Genomic DNA, 18,049 nt, shown 5'->3' with positions numbered 1-18,049 from the left:
CATTAATAAGTGAAGAATGAAAAGGTTCTGGCAAACTATCATAACCCAGCTAAGTAAGTTGAATCATAAGGGGGTTTTAGCTATTGTTTTTCTGGGAACAGAAGCTGTTCAGAGATGACGAGTGAACTGTGGGCTTCATAATAAGCCTATTACAGAGCAAGGTTTACGGGTAAATCCATCAGCATTCCTGCTTTCCTGCTAGCTATTCCTTGCACCTTTTTTTCAGCAATGGAGATTTCTTTTACATGGAAACTGAATACTCATTCTTCTCTAAATAATGTCAGATGTTCCTATTAGTTGTAAATCAGGCATCAACTTTATCAAGGTATTTCATATTCGAATTAATGAACATAATTTCAGAATTAATGTTTTTAAGCTTTTTTTACATAAACAATAAATCTGTGAGGATGGTGCCACCTAATGTAACTAGAGAACATGGCAGTTACTTTTTATTTGATGCTGTTAAATTACCAGCAGGGATTGAAAGGTTAGGAATTTAGTACTCCTTTATCTTTTCTGTTTCTTCTCGCACTAGCTTGCTTTCAAGGCTTCCTTGAAAACATGATAGAAATACATATTTTAAACTAGAGATTCTTCATTTTACCCCACTGAATCTATTCTATGCTAACAGCATTCAAAACTTGACTGGCAGAAAAAGTAGTTGGAAGACAACCTCAACATAAAGTATATAATTTTTACCAAGGCAGAGATTAAATACGTTTCTCCCTCTGTCTGGAAGAATCTTTCACTAGTGATAGAGATTTAAGCTTATATTTCTTCTCTTTATCTGACCCAATGATTTTTCAGTCAGTTTACATCAATCAGAACAATTTTAACAAGGAGGACTAAGCACCTTTGTTGTCTATTCATTTAGCAACAGCAGTGGTTAGCATAATATAGAATAGAATAGAATAGAATAGAATAGAATAGAATAGAATAGAATAGAATAGAATAGTTGTAGCTGGAAGTGATGTACAATCCAACTAGTCCAACTGCCTGACTACTTGAAGACTGATCAAAAGTTGCAGCATATTATCGAGGGCATTGCCCGAATGCCTCTTAAACACTGACAGTCTAGTTACATGGACCACCTCTCTAGGAAGCCTGTTCAGTGCTTGATTCCCTCTTGGCAAAGAAATGCTTCCTACTTTTGAGTTTGAACCTCGCCTGCTACGGCTTTGAATCACTAAGCCTTTCAAGATGATTATTAAGGGAGTCAGTAAAGGGGGCAGAATTACATATCTAAATCCATCCAGGCACAAGCTGATTTCAAACCATATCTATTGTACCCTAGATAAGTACACTTTATTGAATGAGAGAAGAGTATATGCTCTCTGTGTAACTAATCTACTAAGGAAAAAGGAGTATGAATACAAGTAAACCAGAGTGTTCTGTGCATGCAGACAACATAAAGGAGAATTTACTTCCAGAGTGAACGGATTTACCGAGGAAATAAAATAAAGAAAACGAGTTGTGGTGCAGTAACACAAATATATCAAAAGATCTAGATAGTTAGGCTAATAAAGCTTGTGTCGAGTTTTAATCATCAGAAGTACTAAAGTTAAAAGTAAGCATAACACCCAGTGCAGAATTCCTCTTCAGCTGTAGTATGCTAAAAGTTATTGCAAAGAGAACCTTAAAGATAATTTCCTCTAGACTTGTTTTAAGATTCCAGAGAATTACCTGAGAAAGACCCTAAAGTTAGTGGATATAAAGAGTTTTTTACAAGCAGGTATATAATGTGGGCAAATATGTACTTTTTTGTTTATTTCTTTGATTTTGCCAATTTATAAGTGCAAATCAAAGTAACAGACACTATTAATTTATCATTATTTATCTCATGTATATAAATTTATTCTTTTTGGACATATAATTAGAAAATTTGGGATTGGAGAATGAATGGCATGAATATTGTTAGTATACTCAGATTGCATACTAAATTTCATTCTTTTTACATAGTGCTTTCAGTGATTCTTTTTACATAGTGCTTTCAGAGATGATACACAGATAACTGTGTACTAAGAAACCACTGATAGTTCCTCAGGAAAAATACTTGACAAATCATCTACCAGGCAGGCTATATTTTCACACTGCAGAGAGGTTGGGTCAGTCTGATCCCATTGTACTTGAGGGATGTTTCACCTTTTGTTGCTGTATTGCCATGGACCACCTTTCACTGTAACATTAATGCAGTTTAATGGCAGCTGGCCATCTGCTTTAAAGTGAGACAACTTGGAAACTGTTTGGAGGCACATCTTAACTCCCTTCTTAAGTCTAAGTAAAAGGCCAAGTCTATTAAGTGACATTTTTCTCCTCTTTTTCCAGCAAGCAGGGATAATCCTGGAAAAATTGAAATGATTGAGGCATGATGGACACCTTGCTGTGTTTACCTGGAGGTAAGAAATGCAAGACATGTGAGTAAGACCATAAGATGCCATGAATTTTCTCCAACCTTCTGCTAAAAGGGGTCTAGTAGGCGTAATATCAAAAGGCTCTTGAAGACTCAGTGTATATATACATGGAGGGTGGTGGCAAGTAACAAGAGGCAACAAGAATCGAATGATGATGCACTGGTCACGGTCCATGCTGACAACTAGTGGCAACCATCTAACCTTCTTCCAGCATGGATTCACAGCCTCCCAAACTAGTGTGGTTCCAGATTAAATCATGAAGACTTTACAGAGAGTGCCAAGATCTGTAGTTACAGAACCTCAGCCAGTGACACTGCTGCGTTGATGTGTCAAGTAAGGTCTGTTACATCTGCCAGGAATTTGAACGGTATATTAATGTGGAAAATCCCAGCTGCCATAGATGGTGTTAGGGCTTCTGTTATGCAGTTTCTGCTGTGCAGCTTCTTGCAGTTCACCTCAGGGAGCATGTCATAGTGAGACAGAATTACAGGGGTAGCTGTAAAACTGGAATAATGGTACTAATGCTCACATGATGTATTCTGCAGGACTGGAATTTCAAGCACTACCTGGATTTACTGTAATCCATATTAATTGCTAATTACAGTCTGCAGGGCCAGGTGCAGCCACAAGGCTCACTGGAAGAAGTGTTTTGTGCCTTGCTTGCTGGAGCACTTCTCCAGACCTTGTCACAGGTCATGGTTCCACGTGGGGTGATGAGCTCTGCTTAGGGCCACAGTGCAAGGCAGCCTTCCCATGTGCTACTGTGCTGGAAGAGGCACAGAAAATAGGACAAAAGTCTCAGACTGCTGCATGGCTCTGTGGCTGCTCAGCCAGTCCAGCAGCTGCACTGTGGCAAAGCATGACTGCCAGGGAAGTGAGCATACATTGCCGCCACAGGGGTGAAGGAGGAGAAGGAAGGTGCATTGGGTAGAGCTCGGGGTACAGGATTTCTTTTTCTAGTCATGGTCTTATTTTGGTTCCAATTCAATGTGAGCACCATTTGTGCCCACCTTTTGAGAATGCAGGAAGGGAAAACCGTATGAGGAGGATTTAAAAGGGGACCTAGGAGAAACATAGCTACAATAATTGAGACGGATCAGTGCAAATCTAAGGTCTAATAATCTGTTTTACTAGGTGGCAATATGGAATTTAATTAGCTGAAATCTTTTGTAAATCTTGATGCTGAATAATATATCAGCTGTGAAAAAATGCAAAGAAAAAGACACTGAATAGAAGCTATAGTATTGTTTAGTAATGATGGCAATGCACAGGGTTGGAAGTAAAAGAAATATATCCTGTTGGTGAAGGAGCACATTAGGTTAGATTTTCTTGAAGGAATTTCAATGTTCAAATTTCTCTTCTGGCTTTGTAATACCAGCCTTTAGGTATTAGTTCAGAATTTTTTGAATTTATGATGGTGTGGGAGAGACTTAGTGAACACCTCATTTTGTTGGCCATGTAATTGCCAGCCTTGGAACTGGAGAGCTCAAAAGTCTTTGTTCTAAAAAAGCTCCTGTGATAGGTCTGGCAAAACCCACTATAACCTGTATATCTGTACAGTACTGTATAGTGTGGATGGTAGTTGGCACTAGTCAGCTGGCATCCATTTGGAAATCTCCACATTATAAGAATGCTAAACAGCTTTAATAGGCTTTTTATTTTGAAGGCTTCTGAAATGGGAAAAAACATTTTTTAGCAGTTCAATGTAACCTGCACTAGTTAGGAGAAAAAGCAATTTCCTGGTGGATGCTTCAAAGTCTGATTCTTTGCTGCTTAAAATGATGTTAATTCAGAAAATACAGAAATTTTCCCCCTTGGAGAACCAAATTAAATGGGAGGAGAGTACATGCGGTGATAACTTTTTGTTGGAAAATACATGAAAAAACCCACCCTTTTGTCAGTAGATGAAATCAGAAGTAGTTCTAAGCCACGATGATGGTGAAGTCTGTCTGAAAGTTGCCATCAACTCACCCACTGATCGTTCCCCTGAGTTGGCAGTTGTTTGCCACAGTAGCTGTCACCAGAGAAGCTGAGTCCCTTTTTTTAGCTGCTGAAGAGCTACTAATGGGATAATGAGCAGCTTTCACTTTCTCATTAGCACTTATTCATCATAGATAGCGCATACAAAGTATCTGTAGTTGAAGTATTAAGTAACCACTTTTGTGATGTTTGTTCTGTGTCATATTTCTGAAGTGTCTAGACTTTTATATTGGTATTTGATCAACTGTGGTTGAAGCCCTGCTTCAATTTAATTATTTAAATTAAATAATTATGCAAACTCATGGTATCAGTTCTACATTCTAAAATAAAGGGATTATTTTGGGTAAATCTTTGTTTCTCCTCCAGAAAACACCTTTTTGAGTTGTTCTTCTCTGGCTCCCTTTTCTGTGATGCCACAAACAATATATAGCTGTGAAAATATTAGTCTGCACCACACATGCCCTTGAGGAATTTGGTTTACTTACAATGATGTTAAAAACTGGTTTTTTAGCCAGTATAGCTGGAAAAAGAACATTTTTAGCACATTTATGCTAATGCCAAACTGAAACCATCTCAAGGCCACTTAGCAAGGAAGATGAATTTTGCTGTACCTACCTGAAGGGTTTAAGGACTAGAAAAGGTTCTCCTGCAATGAAGTGGAAAAGGAGGAGGGGATGAAAGATCGGACAGGCATTTTAGGACAAGCCTAAGAGGCAGGTCTGCTCCAACCCATCTATCTGCCTGGAAACAAGGGGTGGATGAGCATGGCATGACTGTTTCTCACAGCTGTGTTCCTCATCAAGAAGTGAACATTACTCCATACTTTTTAGCCCTTTGTTATTGTGGCCAATGCTAAACTAGGTTTTCAGGAAGTTGGAATTCACCACTTATAATGTTTCTTATGCAGAATTAAATGAAAAATGTAAAATAAACATGATTCCATTAGTTTTATCTTCCCTTGTCTCTATTGTCAGAATACTTCTCCCTCTTAGGATGCCTTCCTCTGGAATTTTCTTTTTGAAAGACTGTAGAGAGGTCTGTTTTAGGAAGAATACTCCCACATCTGTGTGAAAGTAGATTTTTGCAAAAGCTCAGTTACAGAAACTGCCTTTCTGAAAGTATCTATAAAAGCCATTTTTTTATAAACGCCTGGATTTTTCTCATGAGATACAGTAGATTTGTCTTGATTTATCCTATTTCCCAAAAGTGGGAAGATGATGAGTGTTACTGACCAAACAATGCTCTTTGCAGTAGTCTGTGTGTTGTGGTAGATCTGAAATGGGCTTCGTCAGTTTCTGGATCCAATTCTCAGATTCTCCAACCAGCACAGTTTTTCTGAAACCAGCAGCATCTTGCAGCAGGACATGTTGACAGAGGACCCCCTCCCTCTCCTCTTTCATTCTGTTCACAAAGCAAAACAAAACAACAATTTTTAGGAGGACCTAATAAGTACTTGAGATGGAAATAGTTGATTCTTCCAGCAGTAATGAAAATATTGTTTCTTGCTAATGGTGTTTGCAAGATTGGTGCCTCAAAAACTACACTGTTTGGGGCAGAGGTTTCTCTTTCTTGTCTTTATGATCTGTTTAGTGGAACAGAGTAGAAGAGAATGCAAAGTGTGCCAGAGATGCTTAGTACTTGGAAGAATGTAATGAAGTAAATAAAAATATGTATAAATTAATCAGATGTAAAATCATAGGAGAATTTATTCTGGATAGTATCTGTGGTAGTTACCAAGCTTGATCTGCCACTTAAATCAGAGCCAACTTTGAACATGTCTCAAGTTACTCAGGGCGTTATATAGTCAAATCCTGAATACCTCCAAGGATGCATATCCCACAGCCTGTCTGGGCAACCTGTGCCAGTGTTTGACCACTGTTCTTGTGAAGAATATTTTTCTTGCCCTGACAAATGAAATTTTTAACCTGAAATGTGTATTTTTCAAATTAAGAACTGAGGTTGTTCCTGCTTGTGTTCAAAATGGTAAAAATGGGAAGCCAGAAGATTTGTTGCTGTCTGGCCTCTGCCTCTCAGACTATTTGGTGTGAGTAGTCCTGCTCAGAAGTGTCCTTCGGACATAGCTCATCCTAACATAGACTCACAAGCAACTCTGCCCTGGCAAACTGTAGGTCTATGACACCTGTCCATTGCCTAGAAAAGAAACTGCAATTGTGCCTACTGATCGTATGATGGCATTCTGTGGTGAACATTTTTGAAAGAACTATTCTGAAAGCAAAATGCTGAGTTCCATCCCATCTGTCTTGTAGGAGCCTGGTCCTGTTGAGTGGTCTGGGTGACTTTTTTAATGTCTGGGTGACAAAAGGTCAAATCTTATAAATAAGCCTATTTCTTGAATACTAGCAAATTTCCAGCTGTTGCCTGCTCTGGTTTGTGACAAGTGGGGCAGTTCAGAATGGGGCAGTTACAGAAATTGCATAGATGGATTCACAAATGTTGGGTCTCTGGGCTACAAGAAAAGGAAGGATTTTCAGAATCCCAGTTTTGGACTTGGGCACTTATATTCATGCATTTGACCGATGATGCCCAAGATTTTTGTGAATTATAGCTCCCAATGCATAGTCATTATTTTGGGGTAATTTTAACAAACTTTTTTTTTTTTTTTTGAGTATTAAAAAATGCCAAACCTGAGTTTTCGCATAGTTGAATGCCAATCTGAACATCATGTTTACTTGAGTTTATTGAGTGATGGGTTGTCAGGTAGGGTTGCTGTAAGGACAACAATATGGCCATCCTTTAATGTTATGTCGTCCAAAGGAACTTGAATGAATGAAATGTCATTTAAAAACAGTCCTTTGAATACATATGAAACCTGAAAAATAATTAAAAAAAAAAAAAGACAATCTTAACTATCTAATCTTTGAAATATTTTTAGAGATCTAATGCAAAAAAGACTCCTCCCCAATTCTAACACAACTAGATGCACCACTATTAATTTAGAACATGGAAACCAGAATAACAGGCTGGTGCTGCATGTTGTTCTTGCAGTATGCTGTGCCTTTCAAATCCCTGTTCATGTGCCTCAAAAACATACTGCTGTTATAATGCCCAGTGTAGGTTTTACCTCTAAGGAGCGTAACAATAGCTTCTATTCCAGAACAGGAATGGCTTGTTACAGGACAAAAGCCTTTTGTGAGGAGAAAAGTTGAGCAAACCAGTTTCATGCTCAGTTGTCTTTGTTTCCAGGCAGGCAGCTAATAATGTGTGTTTGTCAGTTTACTACTTCAGCCCTGTTCCAGAAAGCAGTGCTCTTGGGCATGACTCGTTGGGGTTGCTCTTCATGGTTCATCATCTGCGTGGCCTTCTGGGAAAAGAACTTTACAGCAATTCTGTTTGAACTAACCTTCATTGTATCTGTGCCTATAAATATGGGATATCTTTCTACTAGATTTTTACTAGGCCATTTCTGATGGTGACCTGAACTAGAATGAAGTGGACATGAACAAAAAGGAAGATCTTACTCAGCAGGTAAGAGACTGATCATGAATGATTTCCGAGCAGATATACTGATATAAAATACTTCTTGCACCTACCTCAAGATTTCAAGCGAGTGCCTGTTCCTTGTGAATTATGTAGAAGGCTCTTCATGCATGTATGTTGAGCACGGTCTAATTCTGAAGGAAATGGAGGTCAAAGAAAGGCTTCTTGCTTAAGCTGAAAAAACCCCATTTGCTTTAAGAAGCAACTCTAACAGATTTTAACTTCCTATTGGTTTCATTCATAATTTTATCAAAAGTAACAGAAATAGATGTATTAAATCTGATCCTATTAATATTATTGGGGAAACACATTGCTTTGACTTCGTTAATGTAAATGAAAGCACTACAATCTGTGGATCAGGATCTGACCTGGATTAGAAAGTGACACTCTTGAGTCAGGCTACCGACCCAAGCGAAGTTGCTCAGTTTCTATATAAGTGCATTTTGGCAGATTCTGGTCCTGAATTCGTACTTCTGTGGTCCCAAACCACTGTGAAGGAAGGATCAGCTTATTCATTTTGAGGTTCTGCCTTATTTAGGGATTTTTTTTTTTACACAGTGCGGGTGGCATAGTCAAGGGAAAGTAATTACAAATAATCTTGTTACAAGGACAACTCTGTTGCTTTGAAGCAGCAAGATAATCAGTGACCTTGAGAAGCCCATCTGGTAATTGTGTATGTAGTATGAAGGCTTTGAGTGGGTGTAACAGACAAAGGCAGGTGTCAGATGTGAAAATAAGTAGCGTGATATTGTGAGCGAGCCTCACTCCATTCATTTTCACATGGAGGATGCTAACAATCTTGAGTATATTTAAAAGTTTCAAAGAAGGAAGGAGACTTTTTCTGCTCCTCACATGTCCACACATCTCCCTTGACCTATGGCAAGTTTGTGCTTCAACTTCTCCAACTGCAAAATAATGAGATGTACTTAATGTTTATGCCACTTTTGCATCCTTCACAGTGAGGTTTCTGTAGCAGTAAATCACTCTTAAAGAGCCACTTTATCAAACAAGGTCACTGAGGGAGAAATTAGTCACAGCAATATCTTGACAAAGTATGTGATCCTCATGTTTCTCACTTACAAACAACCAGTGTCTGTTTATCATCACACGCCTTGTTTTAGCACTGCACCCAAGAGCCAAACCCCCCCTCTGTGCTTGGAGATAGTCCCTGGATATATCTGTGTTGTCCTTGGTAGAACTCCGTGGCCAGATTCTGTCCTGGTTCAAATCTTTAACTCCAGTGACTCCAGTGAAGCTGCATTAATTCCCAGCAGTAGGTAATTGTTCCTGCATCCTCTGCTCCTTTGCTGCCTGGTTGCTGGGTAAGCAGCAGGGCAAGGCCAGGGAAAGGGGCAGGGAAAGCACTTGGATGCAGAACTACTTGCTTTATGGGTACTGTTGCATGAGGTCTTAAGCAGCACCTCCTGCTGACTTGGCTTCAAGTATTTGAAATTCATTTGAAATTTGAATACACAAAAAGATTAAATAAACTTGATGTACCAACCTGGGGGTGCTCTAAAGTGTAACCTGGTAACAGCTAGAGTGGGACAGAAAAAGTTCCTCAGCATTTAGAGTATGACAGTATTTCAGTAACTCTGAAAAACTGACTTTTGAATTAGAACTGGAAAAAAGTTCAAACAATGTGAATAATGTCACATGTCAGCTTTTCCTGAACAATATTTTTACATTTTTTTAGACTGGAAACATTTAATTTCAGTTTTTCAACAGTGTTTTATATGATGCAAAAAAAAAAAACCAAACAAACCAAACATAAGTGAAGCAGTTAACTTTTCATATATAGAAAATTCAGTCAACGAAACCTTATATATGTTTGACTTTTGTTTTAGTTTCCCATGTTTTTCTACTTCTTAGGTTTACCAGATTTTGACATTTTTATGTTCTTTGCAAAAATAATCTTTCATTTTTGAAAAATCTGTAGCACCATCTTGGAAGGATCATCACAATTTGACCTCTTAACAATCAGTTAACAATATGAAACAAAAAAAGAGAATGTGAGTGAGCCCCTATCGTACTTTGTTGAATTCTTGCATCACTTTTTTAGGTAGCCAGTAGCAGGAACATTGAGTTATTTTGTTGATTAGATGTACTAAAGCTCCTGCTAGAATTGCAGCTTACCTCTTTCACCTTTTCCTTTGATAGAAACCCTTCAGCAGCTATTAATCTACAGTTACTCAGAGCACATTTTAAACTAACTCAGTTTCTCTCTTTTTCTCCCCTTTCAAATGCCTTACTGAGAGTTTATTTTTCTCATTTCCATGTCTCTTTTTGTCAGCCTGTTTTTGAGAGAGGTTTATAAACCACAATAGTGTTTGCCGTCTTGCCTGAAGTCATGACACAAACAAAAAGTAGGAGAAAAATGGAAGGTCCCCTCTGCAGCATCTGAATTTGCCACACAGAACACTGCAGATATATTTTCAGTCACCTATAAAATCATTTTAAGGCAAAAGTTCAAGAATTGCCCTGGATTTTCACCTGTTTCACACACCACAAACCTCAGTATTTGTTATTCCTCCCAAAGGCAACACTTTACATTTCCAATGCTCTCAGCTGGGCAGGTTTACAGATGAACAGCCTTTTGGTAGTGTTGTATTTCATGATATAGTTAATGCTCCACTTCAAAGCTGTACAAAGCCTAAAAATGAACACAAACTGATTAAGAAGAATTGCTTTAGATTTATATTTTCTGTGTTACCACAAGATATAAAATGTCCCTCAGATGCAGAATCCTGACCACATGCCAGAAGTGGAACTTAATTTGGTTAAGTAGAGCAAGCAATTTCATCTGCACAGTGCTAAAATATTCACCTGCTGCTACTGTCCTCTGTTCTCTCCTCTTCCTACCTGAATGGTGCTTTAACATGGTACTGCAAAGCTTAAGTGTAGCCCTTATCTGTTGATAGTCAAAGACATCCAGACTCTTGTGTACTCAGAGTGACACAGCAGGCATGTAGCGAAGGCAAGTAAAGCTGTTATTTGTATGAGTTGAGATTATCCATAAAGGGAAATTAAGTGTGATCCAGCCCTACTCTTCCTGCCTCTTGTAGGACTTGCACTGGTCCACTCTACCTGAAGCCTTACCAGGTGCAAACTCCAGTGCAGAGAGGATCGATGTATGAGCACAAATTGCAGCACTGGGACAAGTAGTCCTAATAGAAATCAGAACTTGGGGAAGTACCAACAAATATCAATGAAAAATAGCATCAGATAAAACCTTAGAAAGAAAAAACTAAATCTCAGATTCGTTGGACAATGCAGCCTACATTCTTTATATTTTGGACCTAATTCTTCTGGCAGGAATGTTTGAATTGCTGCCCAAATGCTCAATTGCTAAGACAGAGAAGCAAACTTCAAAACTGCCAAGACCTCTGACTTAAGTTGCAAGTAAATATTTGAAAATCAGCAAAAAAACCTAATTGATGTTGAAACAAATGTTGGGTAAAAAAACTGGTACTGTTGCTGCACAGCAACAAAAATGTAGGAACTTTCAGGAAGGAATGTAAAAGTAGTCAAAATTTTTGCTGTATTAATGCCATGACTGTTTTGCTTTCAGCACAGCATGACACATGGTTCAATTAAATTAAGTAATGGTTTGTAGCCAGCTCACATGCACTGCATCTCATACAAGGCACTATTTCTCTGAACTGTCTCCATCTTCTGTAGGGAAAAAAAACCTTTCAAGAAACAAAAAGTTAAACACATAATTCATAAGTCCTATTCCTGAGTGCTTTCCCCTCTGTGCCCAGGTACTGAGCCTTTTCTGATTGCAGACACCACATAAACTACTAGACAAGTAAATCTAAGTCTGTGTTATAGCTCATGCATATGACTGTCTTTAATATGAAGAGATGCTGTAGCAGTACCTTGCAACGAATAAAGAAATGTTTGTTTCACTGCAGAAAATACTGTGAATGATTTCTAAATTAAAATCCATAATGTCTGACTTTATTTGGAAATTAAGAGTAATTTTCCTTCAAAAAATCACAATGTGCCTTTTGCTGAGGACCCAAAGTAATGCATAGGTTGTTCTCTGTATGATTGTAAGAGTTTTGTTTATTTGAAAGTAAAACTGATCACTGTTTTTGTTTAAGAGTAATGGGTGCAGTATTTCTTTTGGGTCTATAATCAAACTGCAGTACCACAGCCTAATTCTTCATGGAAAATATACCCTTTGCAAACATCTATAGATACATCCATCATTAGAGATTTGTTGCGAAGGAGCATTTCCATTAAAGAACTTACAAGTGATCAGTCCTTATCCTGCTCACCTCTATTCAGAAGGAATTTGTTTTGTTAAGGATTATAATGTGGGGATGGTACCTTGTGTTCATGAAATCCTTTGGAATGGCTAGTTATGTGAATAAGCAGTTTTCTGACATTTTGCTTTTGACACATGAACAATCCTTTGTCTGACTTCAGTACAGGTGTTATAAAAAAGGATGTGCTCAACTTTCCTTTGGTCATTTTGCTGAACATTTTTCAGAGATCTAAAATATAGATAGCAGGCAAAAACTTAACCTAACTTTAAAATTTTCAGTAGTTGTCAGCATACATTATAAAGCAGAAATGCATATGGCGTTATGATTATGTTACTGATTTCAAGTTATTCAAAGGAAACAGATGAATTCTGAAAACCTCATAAATTTTAAATCAAGATATTTTGATGATGGCAGGCTCTGCCACAAAATGGCAGGAAATATTTGTCATAAATCGCAAAACACATTTTTTTTAATGACTGTAACTTTCATAGCTGGAACTCTTCCTTATTTCTGTCAAAAAATAATGTTATATGCTTAGAAATTTAATATGATGAATCTTTTATTTGAAAATTTGTGGTTTTCCATTTGGCAGACACTGGTTCCTCCACCCCTACTGTTTCTCCCCCAGTGGCATTCCCTTTTTTAATTACTAAGGAAAGTATTAAAATTATAATTCTGAATTATAATCTGTTTTTTTTCACTTTGCCTGTCAAAGAAGTTATTTTATTACGTTTCTATTCCATAATGATAGAGAGCTGTAGGAATTAGGTCTATTCTACATGGGTGAATGTATAGGGGTATCAGCAAACACCCAGAGTTATTTTATGGGGTGTGTTATGGGAATAAACCAAAGCCCTTGGGTGAAGAAATGGGTTTATTAAACACTGAGGGCTAAAACTGGGGTAGCCAAGGACTTCTGTTGTGAATGCGCCAGTAACTGTGTTAGATTGCAAGTGGGCATCACTGGCATGTCCCTGTCAGGATACGTGCATGGGAGTGACAGGTTCATCCTCCCTGCAGGGCTGCTGGCCAGCTGCCTGCCACACTAACTGCAGTGTCCCAGTGAGCTCCCGAAGCAGCTGTACACACAGCCGGCCATGGAATTTTGGAGCAGGCGGGAGAGACAGAGGAAACATTTCTATGAGCTCTTCATTAGGAGAGAAGCCATAAACCTCTTTTGACTACATAATAATGGAAAATAGCATGGTGAGAAAATAGTGAAGAAAGGGAGGAATAATGCGGAAAAAGGGAGTTGTTAATGAAATTAATGTAGGCCGTGTAGCTGCTTCCTTCCCTATGCACAATGGATGATGCTGCCTTTCCTTCTACGTGCTTTTGTCTGCCAACAGAAATCACTTTTGCCTTATCCAGACTGGCATTCACTTTGCTTTTGTGCAGATCTCTTCTTCTGGAAAATCAGAAATTGGAGAGAGTGCAGATTATTCCTTTGTGGAAAAGGTAAAGAATGGTCTCATTCAGAGGCTATCCCTTGATTTCCCAGTGTTTTTACAGGTGCTAATTCCAGCCCAACCCAAGCAAACCAAGGACTGTTAATATTTCTCCAATGCATACTTGAGTAGGCATTCATAAGTAATATAATAATTTGGGATTGGCTATGCAGTGATTTTGGTTAAACTATGTCAGGCAGTCTTTTTTAAGACATTGTGAGATGGAGAATTCCATCACTACCTTGATAATCACTCACAGTATTGAAATTTGTGCTATTTTTTTGATCTGCAAGTGTCTGGTTTTGATTTCCTGTCCCTTTCCCTGTCACCATCAAATTAATCACTCTTGAGGTAGGATTAGGATACTTAGGAGAGATGGTGATCCAGACACTTCTTGATATTTTTGGGGATAATGCAAGCACATTAATTTTTGTAGTTCCTTTTTGTACCTTTTCCACATGTTTACATCCATTTTAAAATCTGCTCCCACCCCTGCAATATAAACTATATCAATGTCATATATAAAGGTAAACATTGGGTTCTTTCCTGTTTAAACATCCAAATACGAGTTTTTCCTTTTGACTACTGCTCTAAGTTCAGTTATTTGTCCAAATTAGGTCCTGAAATTAATCTAAAAGTTGCTTATTTTAAGGTTTCAGTCCTCACATTTATAAGAATTGCCAGTTTTCTGTGTTTCAGGGCAATAAATTTCCTTTATAAATACAAATACTTTTAATATGAACAGGAATACACTTAATTGTAAGTACTAAAATACATTTCTTTCACATTTAAAGGACATGTTTGGCAAATGATGTCACACAAAGTACTATGTCTTACAATGCTAAATCTGCCTAAAAACAGTATTATGAAGGTATTTTCACCAATTTTGTTCTAAAACATAAGAAAAAGAATTCTGTGAGATATTTTAAAGCTCAAAATAAGTGTTCACAGAGGCTTCCATCACCAAGAAGTAATGGAAGCAGCTGGTGGTAGTACTCCATTGCCATGTTCTGTGTCATTCATGCATGTTGTTTGGTTGTATATTTTATTGCTGGTTACAGAACACATCTGAAAGTGACAATGATGAAGTTGATGGCAACAATATATGTGGTTTCAGAAAGAAAAAGGGAAACAAAGGTCCTACAAAGTATATTCCTCCTTTAGAAAATGAGAAGATGGAACTGTCCTGCACCTCAAAAGTCCCAGATCCTTGTCCCCTTAAAGGAACCACTGGTTGCTCAGAACTGCCATCAGACCAGTCTCTCCAAAACCCCACTACCTTTCCTCCAGTACAAAAGGACAGAGGAGGTCACAACAATTCCAATTCTGGCAGTGATGGTAAAGAAGACAGGTTTGGAGAAACACGAGAAACCCAGGAAAATGCTGAAATTGGGAAAAGAATAGTGGGAAAAATGAACGAGGAAATAGATACAGCAGCTCAGATGAAGTTGTCCGCAGGTGTGCAGCCTGCGAGGCGTGCAGAGAAAGGTGGCTGCACAGAGGCTGTACAGAGGGCAAAGGACAGTGAGCAGAGAGGGGGTAAGCCAGAAGGACAGGCTGGGATGGAAGAAAAAGTTGTCAAGTTTCATGTGACAAAGATGGGCTCCCTGGGCAGTGCTGCATCCATGCCAGGGAGCCATACTGCCGAGTCCCTCACAGGAGCACCTGGCATTTCTAAACGAAGTCTACAAGAGTTGAAAAACCTGCTTAGTGAAGGTCATCTGCCTTCTCATGGGCCCATTTTCTGTGGCAAGGCAGGTGGCACTTTTGCTCAGAAAAATTTGAAACCCCGGGAGAAAGCAGCTGATAAACAGGGCGGGCCCTTTGAGACTTTTACTCCCCATTTTGGAGAGGAAAAGCAAAAGTATCTCAGCTTCCACAAAGAGGGAGTGGGGCAGCAGAGCAAAACCGTCCTGGTCCTCAGCTCTGCTGGCTCTGATCAGCAGCAACCAGTGGGAAGCAATGTGGATCAACTTATTCTGGGACTACCAGCAGCTCCTACACCTGCAGAAAGCACAGCTCCTGAGGTTCAGTTTGACTCCTCCACAGGCCACGCCGGTAAGGATACTTAAACATCACCTGCTCTCCTCTTAAACAAAATGCTCCTGTTGTTTTGTGGTGTTTTGCTAAGCTGCAAACTTAAGTCAGAGCTAGTGCACAAGAGAACTGACACCTGTGGTTTCTGTGTGATCAGGATGGATTGGATATTGTGCTCTACATCTATGCTGCTTTTAAATATTTTTGAAGTAAGGCATTTATAAAGCCCAACTGCCTGCCAAAAAATGCCATGCACAACTGGTCATGTCTTTTTCACTAAAACGGAAATATTTCTTCATTTAAACTGAGTGCAGGCAGCACTTCCCGAAAGTCTGCTAGATACTGCAAAGCTCTGATGGCATCTGTGCTTCTTAACATTTCCTTTTTTTTTTAACATTTCCAGCAGTAGAAATTGGTCCCATGTAGGGATGATGTTTTCAATTATTTGTCCTGTGAGAGGACTGGAATGCAAAAACATCTCTTATAAATTATAGTGGAAGAAAAGCAAATGAGGCAGAGAGAACTTCCACTTATTTTCATGCTGTTCAGTAAGTCCATTTTGGAAGTGTTTATAGAGACAATTAATTGCTACTAATAGGCTGTGATTTCTTTGTAAAAGCTTCTGGGCTAGCTGGATCAACAAACCAAAAACTATTATTAGCTGTGATAATGTAATGGGCTTGAACAGTTTGTTGTTCTGTTTCCAGGAAGCACAAAAACACCAGTTTGTCAGTTGTATAGATATCACATTAATACATTTCCATGAGCATCAGTCTGAGATCACATTATCAGCTTTCCAGGATAGATATCTTTCTTTTTGATTTATCTTACTGATACAAGAAATACCAACCTCTTAATTGATAAAATACTTTAGTCATCATTAACTATGTAACAAAATATAATAATAACAATCAAATGTTTACAATAATATTAATTTATTCTGCTTTTTTCAAGTCTCCTGACAGATCGGTAGAAACCCTCCTATGCATACTCTGAAAAAAATCAGTTTGAACATGTCAATTGTTGTTAGCTACTGCAGGATTTCTTGGTAGACATTTTGTGTTACCCAGTTTGACCGAGTCTGAACAAGATATCCATGAACATTATCAGTGTTTACTCGGGGCACTGCATGAGAAATGCAAAGCTTTGAAAAGATATTTTTCGCTCGAACCATTCTCTATGCATATCTATTAGAATAAAAAGGTTAGAGCATTAGTTAGCAGCCTACACTTGATGCTGTTCCCTCTCCGGACTACATTGTTTTTCACATTTCTAAAAGGTGAGCGAAATGATTATCAAATTTATAACACTACTGTTTTCTCATTGTCTGCAAAACCAGCAAATATGTTTTAAAACATAGGAGTAATTATTCTTTGTCATAGCACTATTTACAAGGTAGAGGGAACTGATGAGATTAATTGTAGATTCCACAGGGAGATTTCAACTCAGCTGCAGCCACTCAGCATGAAGTAACTAATCCAAGCTTATTACCTAGTCAGTAAAGCCAGGCATTTTGTCTTCAAAGAGGTATTAGAAGTGGATGAAAAAATGACCTCTGAAGTGTGTTTCCACTCAGTGGGGAAGAAGCCCCATGATGATTAGCTTAGATCATTTGTCTGACTCTGAGATGCCTAAAGCTACCTGGGATTAATCCTGCCCTGTATCACTGGTGGTAGTGATGATTGTAAGAGACCTACAGATGAGAGCAAACTATGAGGGGAGCTGGGAGAAAACTGTTTTGTCTCATCAGAAAAGTATTCCATATCAAATGTTTTGGAAACTCATGAGATTTGGATTCCATTTGGGTTTGACCAAAAAAGTTGAAGTGCTCACTGTGCATTTCTACTAGTAAATGGAATGCACAGGAGTTTACACTTAATAAGAATGGTATGTGTTCAAAAATTAATTTTCATTGAAGACGTTCAGTAACTTAACTGAAGAAAAGAAACATTTGGATAAAATTCTGCAGTGTTTAATGAGCCTTTGCATAAACAGTATTTCATTGCTGCCCATGGTAATTTATTGATTGATAAGATCAAGTCCTAATTTTTTTTTTTTTTTTTTTTTTTTACTAAAACATTACATTAAATATTTCAGTTACCAGAGTGCCTGAAGTCTTGGATCTAAAGATATCTCAACACTGAGTAGATCTGAAATACAAACCCCAATAATTTACAAGTTTTCAAATAGTTTAACTTGCTCAAATCAGAAGACTTCATCCAAAACGTTTGGAAAAATTACAAGAGGTTATATATCAGATCTACTACGTGTTGAGATACAGCCAAAACAGGAATATGCTTTATTGTTGCTAAAAGTAGAGAGTTAAGGGACAATTTCTAGAGATCAGCAGCAGAAAGTTTAAAACATATGTCTGTGTCAGTAATTCAGAGGATTTATA

The 18,049-nt window shown here is 38.2% G+C and overlaps 1 protein-coding gene across 9 annotated transcripts in view; it reads left to right on the top strand.

Moving 5' to 3' along the window:
* The window catches only part of LGSN (lengsin, lens protein with glutamine synthetase domain), a 61,929-nt gene that overhangs the window by 33,444 nt on the left and 10,436 nt on the right, over nt 1-18,049 (top strand). For 8 of the 9 annotated variants that reach the window (XM_048299308.1, XM_048299305.1, XM_048299309.1 and 5 more), the window contains 4 exons: nt 2,326-2,396; nt 7,798-7,877; nt 13,565-13,624; nt 14,676-15,672. In XM_048299308.1, the coding sequence (XP_048155265.1) occupies nt 7,848-7,877; nt 13,565-13,624; nt 14,676-15,672 (1,087 nt within the window). In that variant the 5' untranslated portion in view covers nt 2,326-2,396; nt 7,798-7,847. The remainder of the gene's footprint in view (nt 1-2,325; nt 2,397-7,797; nt 7,878-13,564; nt 13,625-14,675; nt 15,673-18,049) is intronic. The other variant, XM_048299313.1, reaches the window with a different exon arrangement.

Source organism: Corvus hawaiiensis, chromosome 3, assembly GCF_020740725.1.
Source record: "Corvus hawaiiensis isolate bCorHaw1 chromosome 3, bCorHaw1.pri.cur, whole genome shotgun sequence".
NCBI classification, from domain to species: Eukaryota; Metazoa; Chordata; class Aves; order Passeriformes; family Corvidae; genus Corvus; species Corvus hawaiiensis.
The sequence above is the reverse complement of the archived record's forward strand: the minus strand, read 5'-3'. Positions and strand labels throughout refer to the sequence as shown.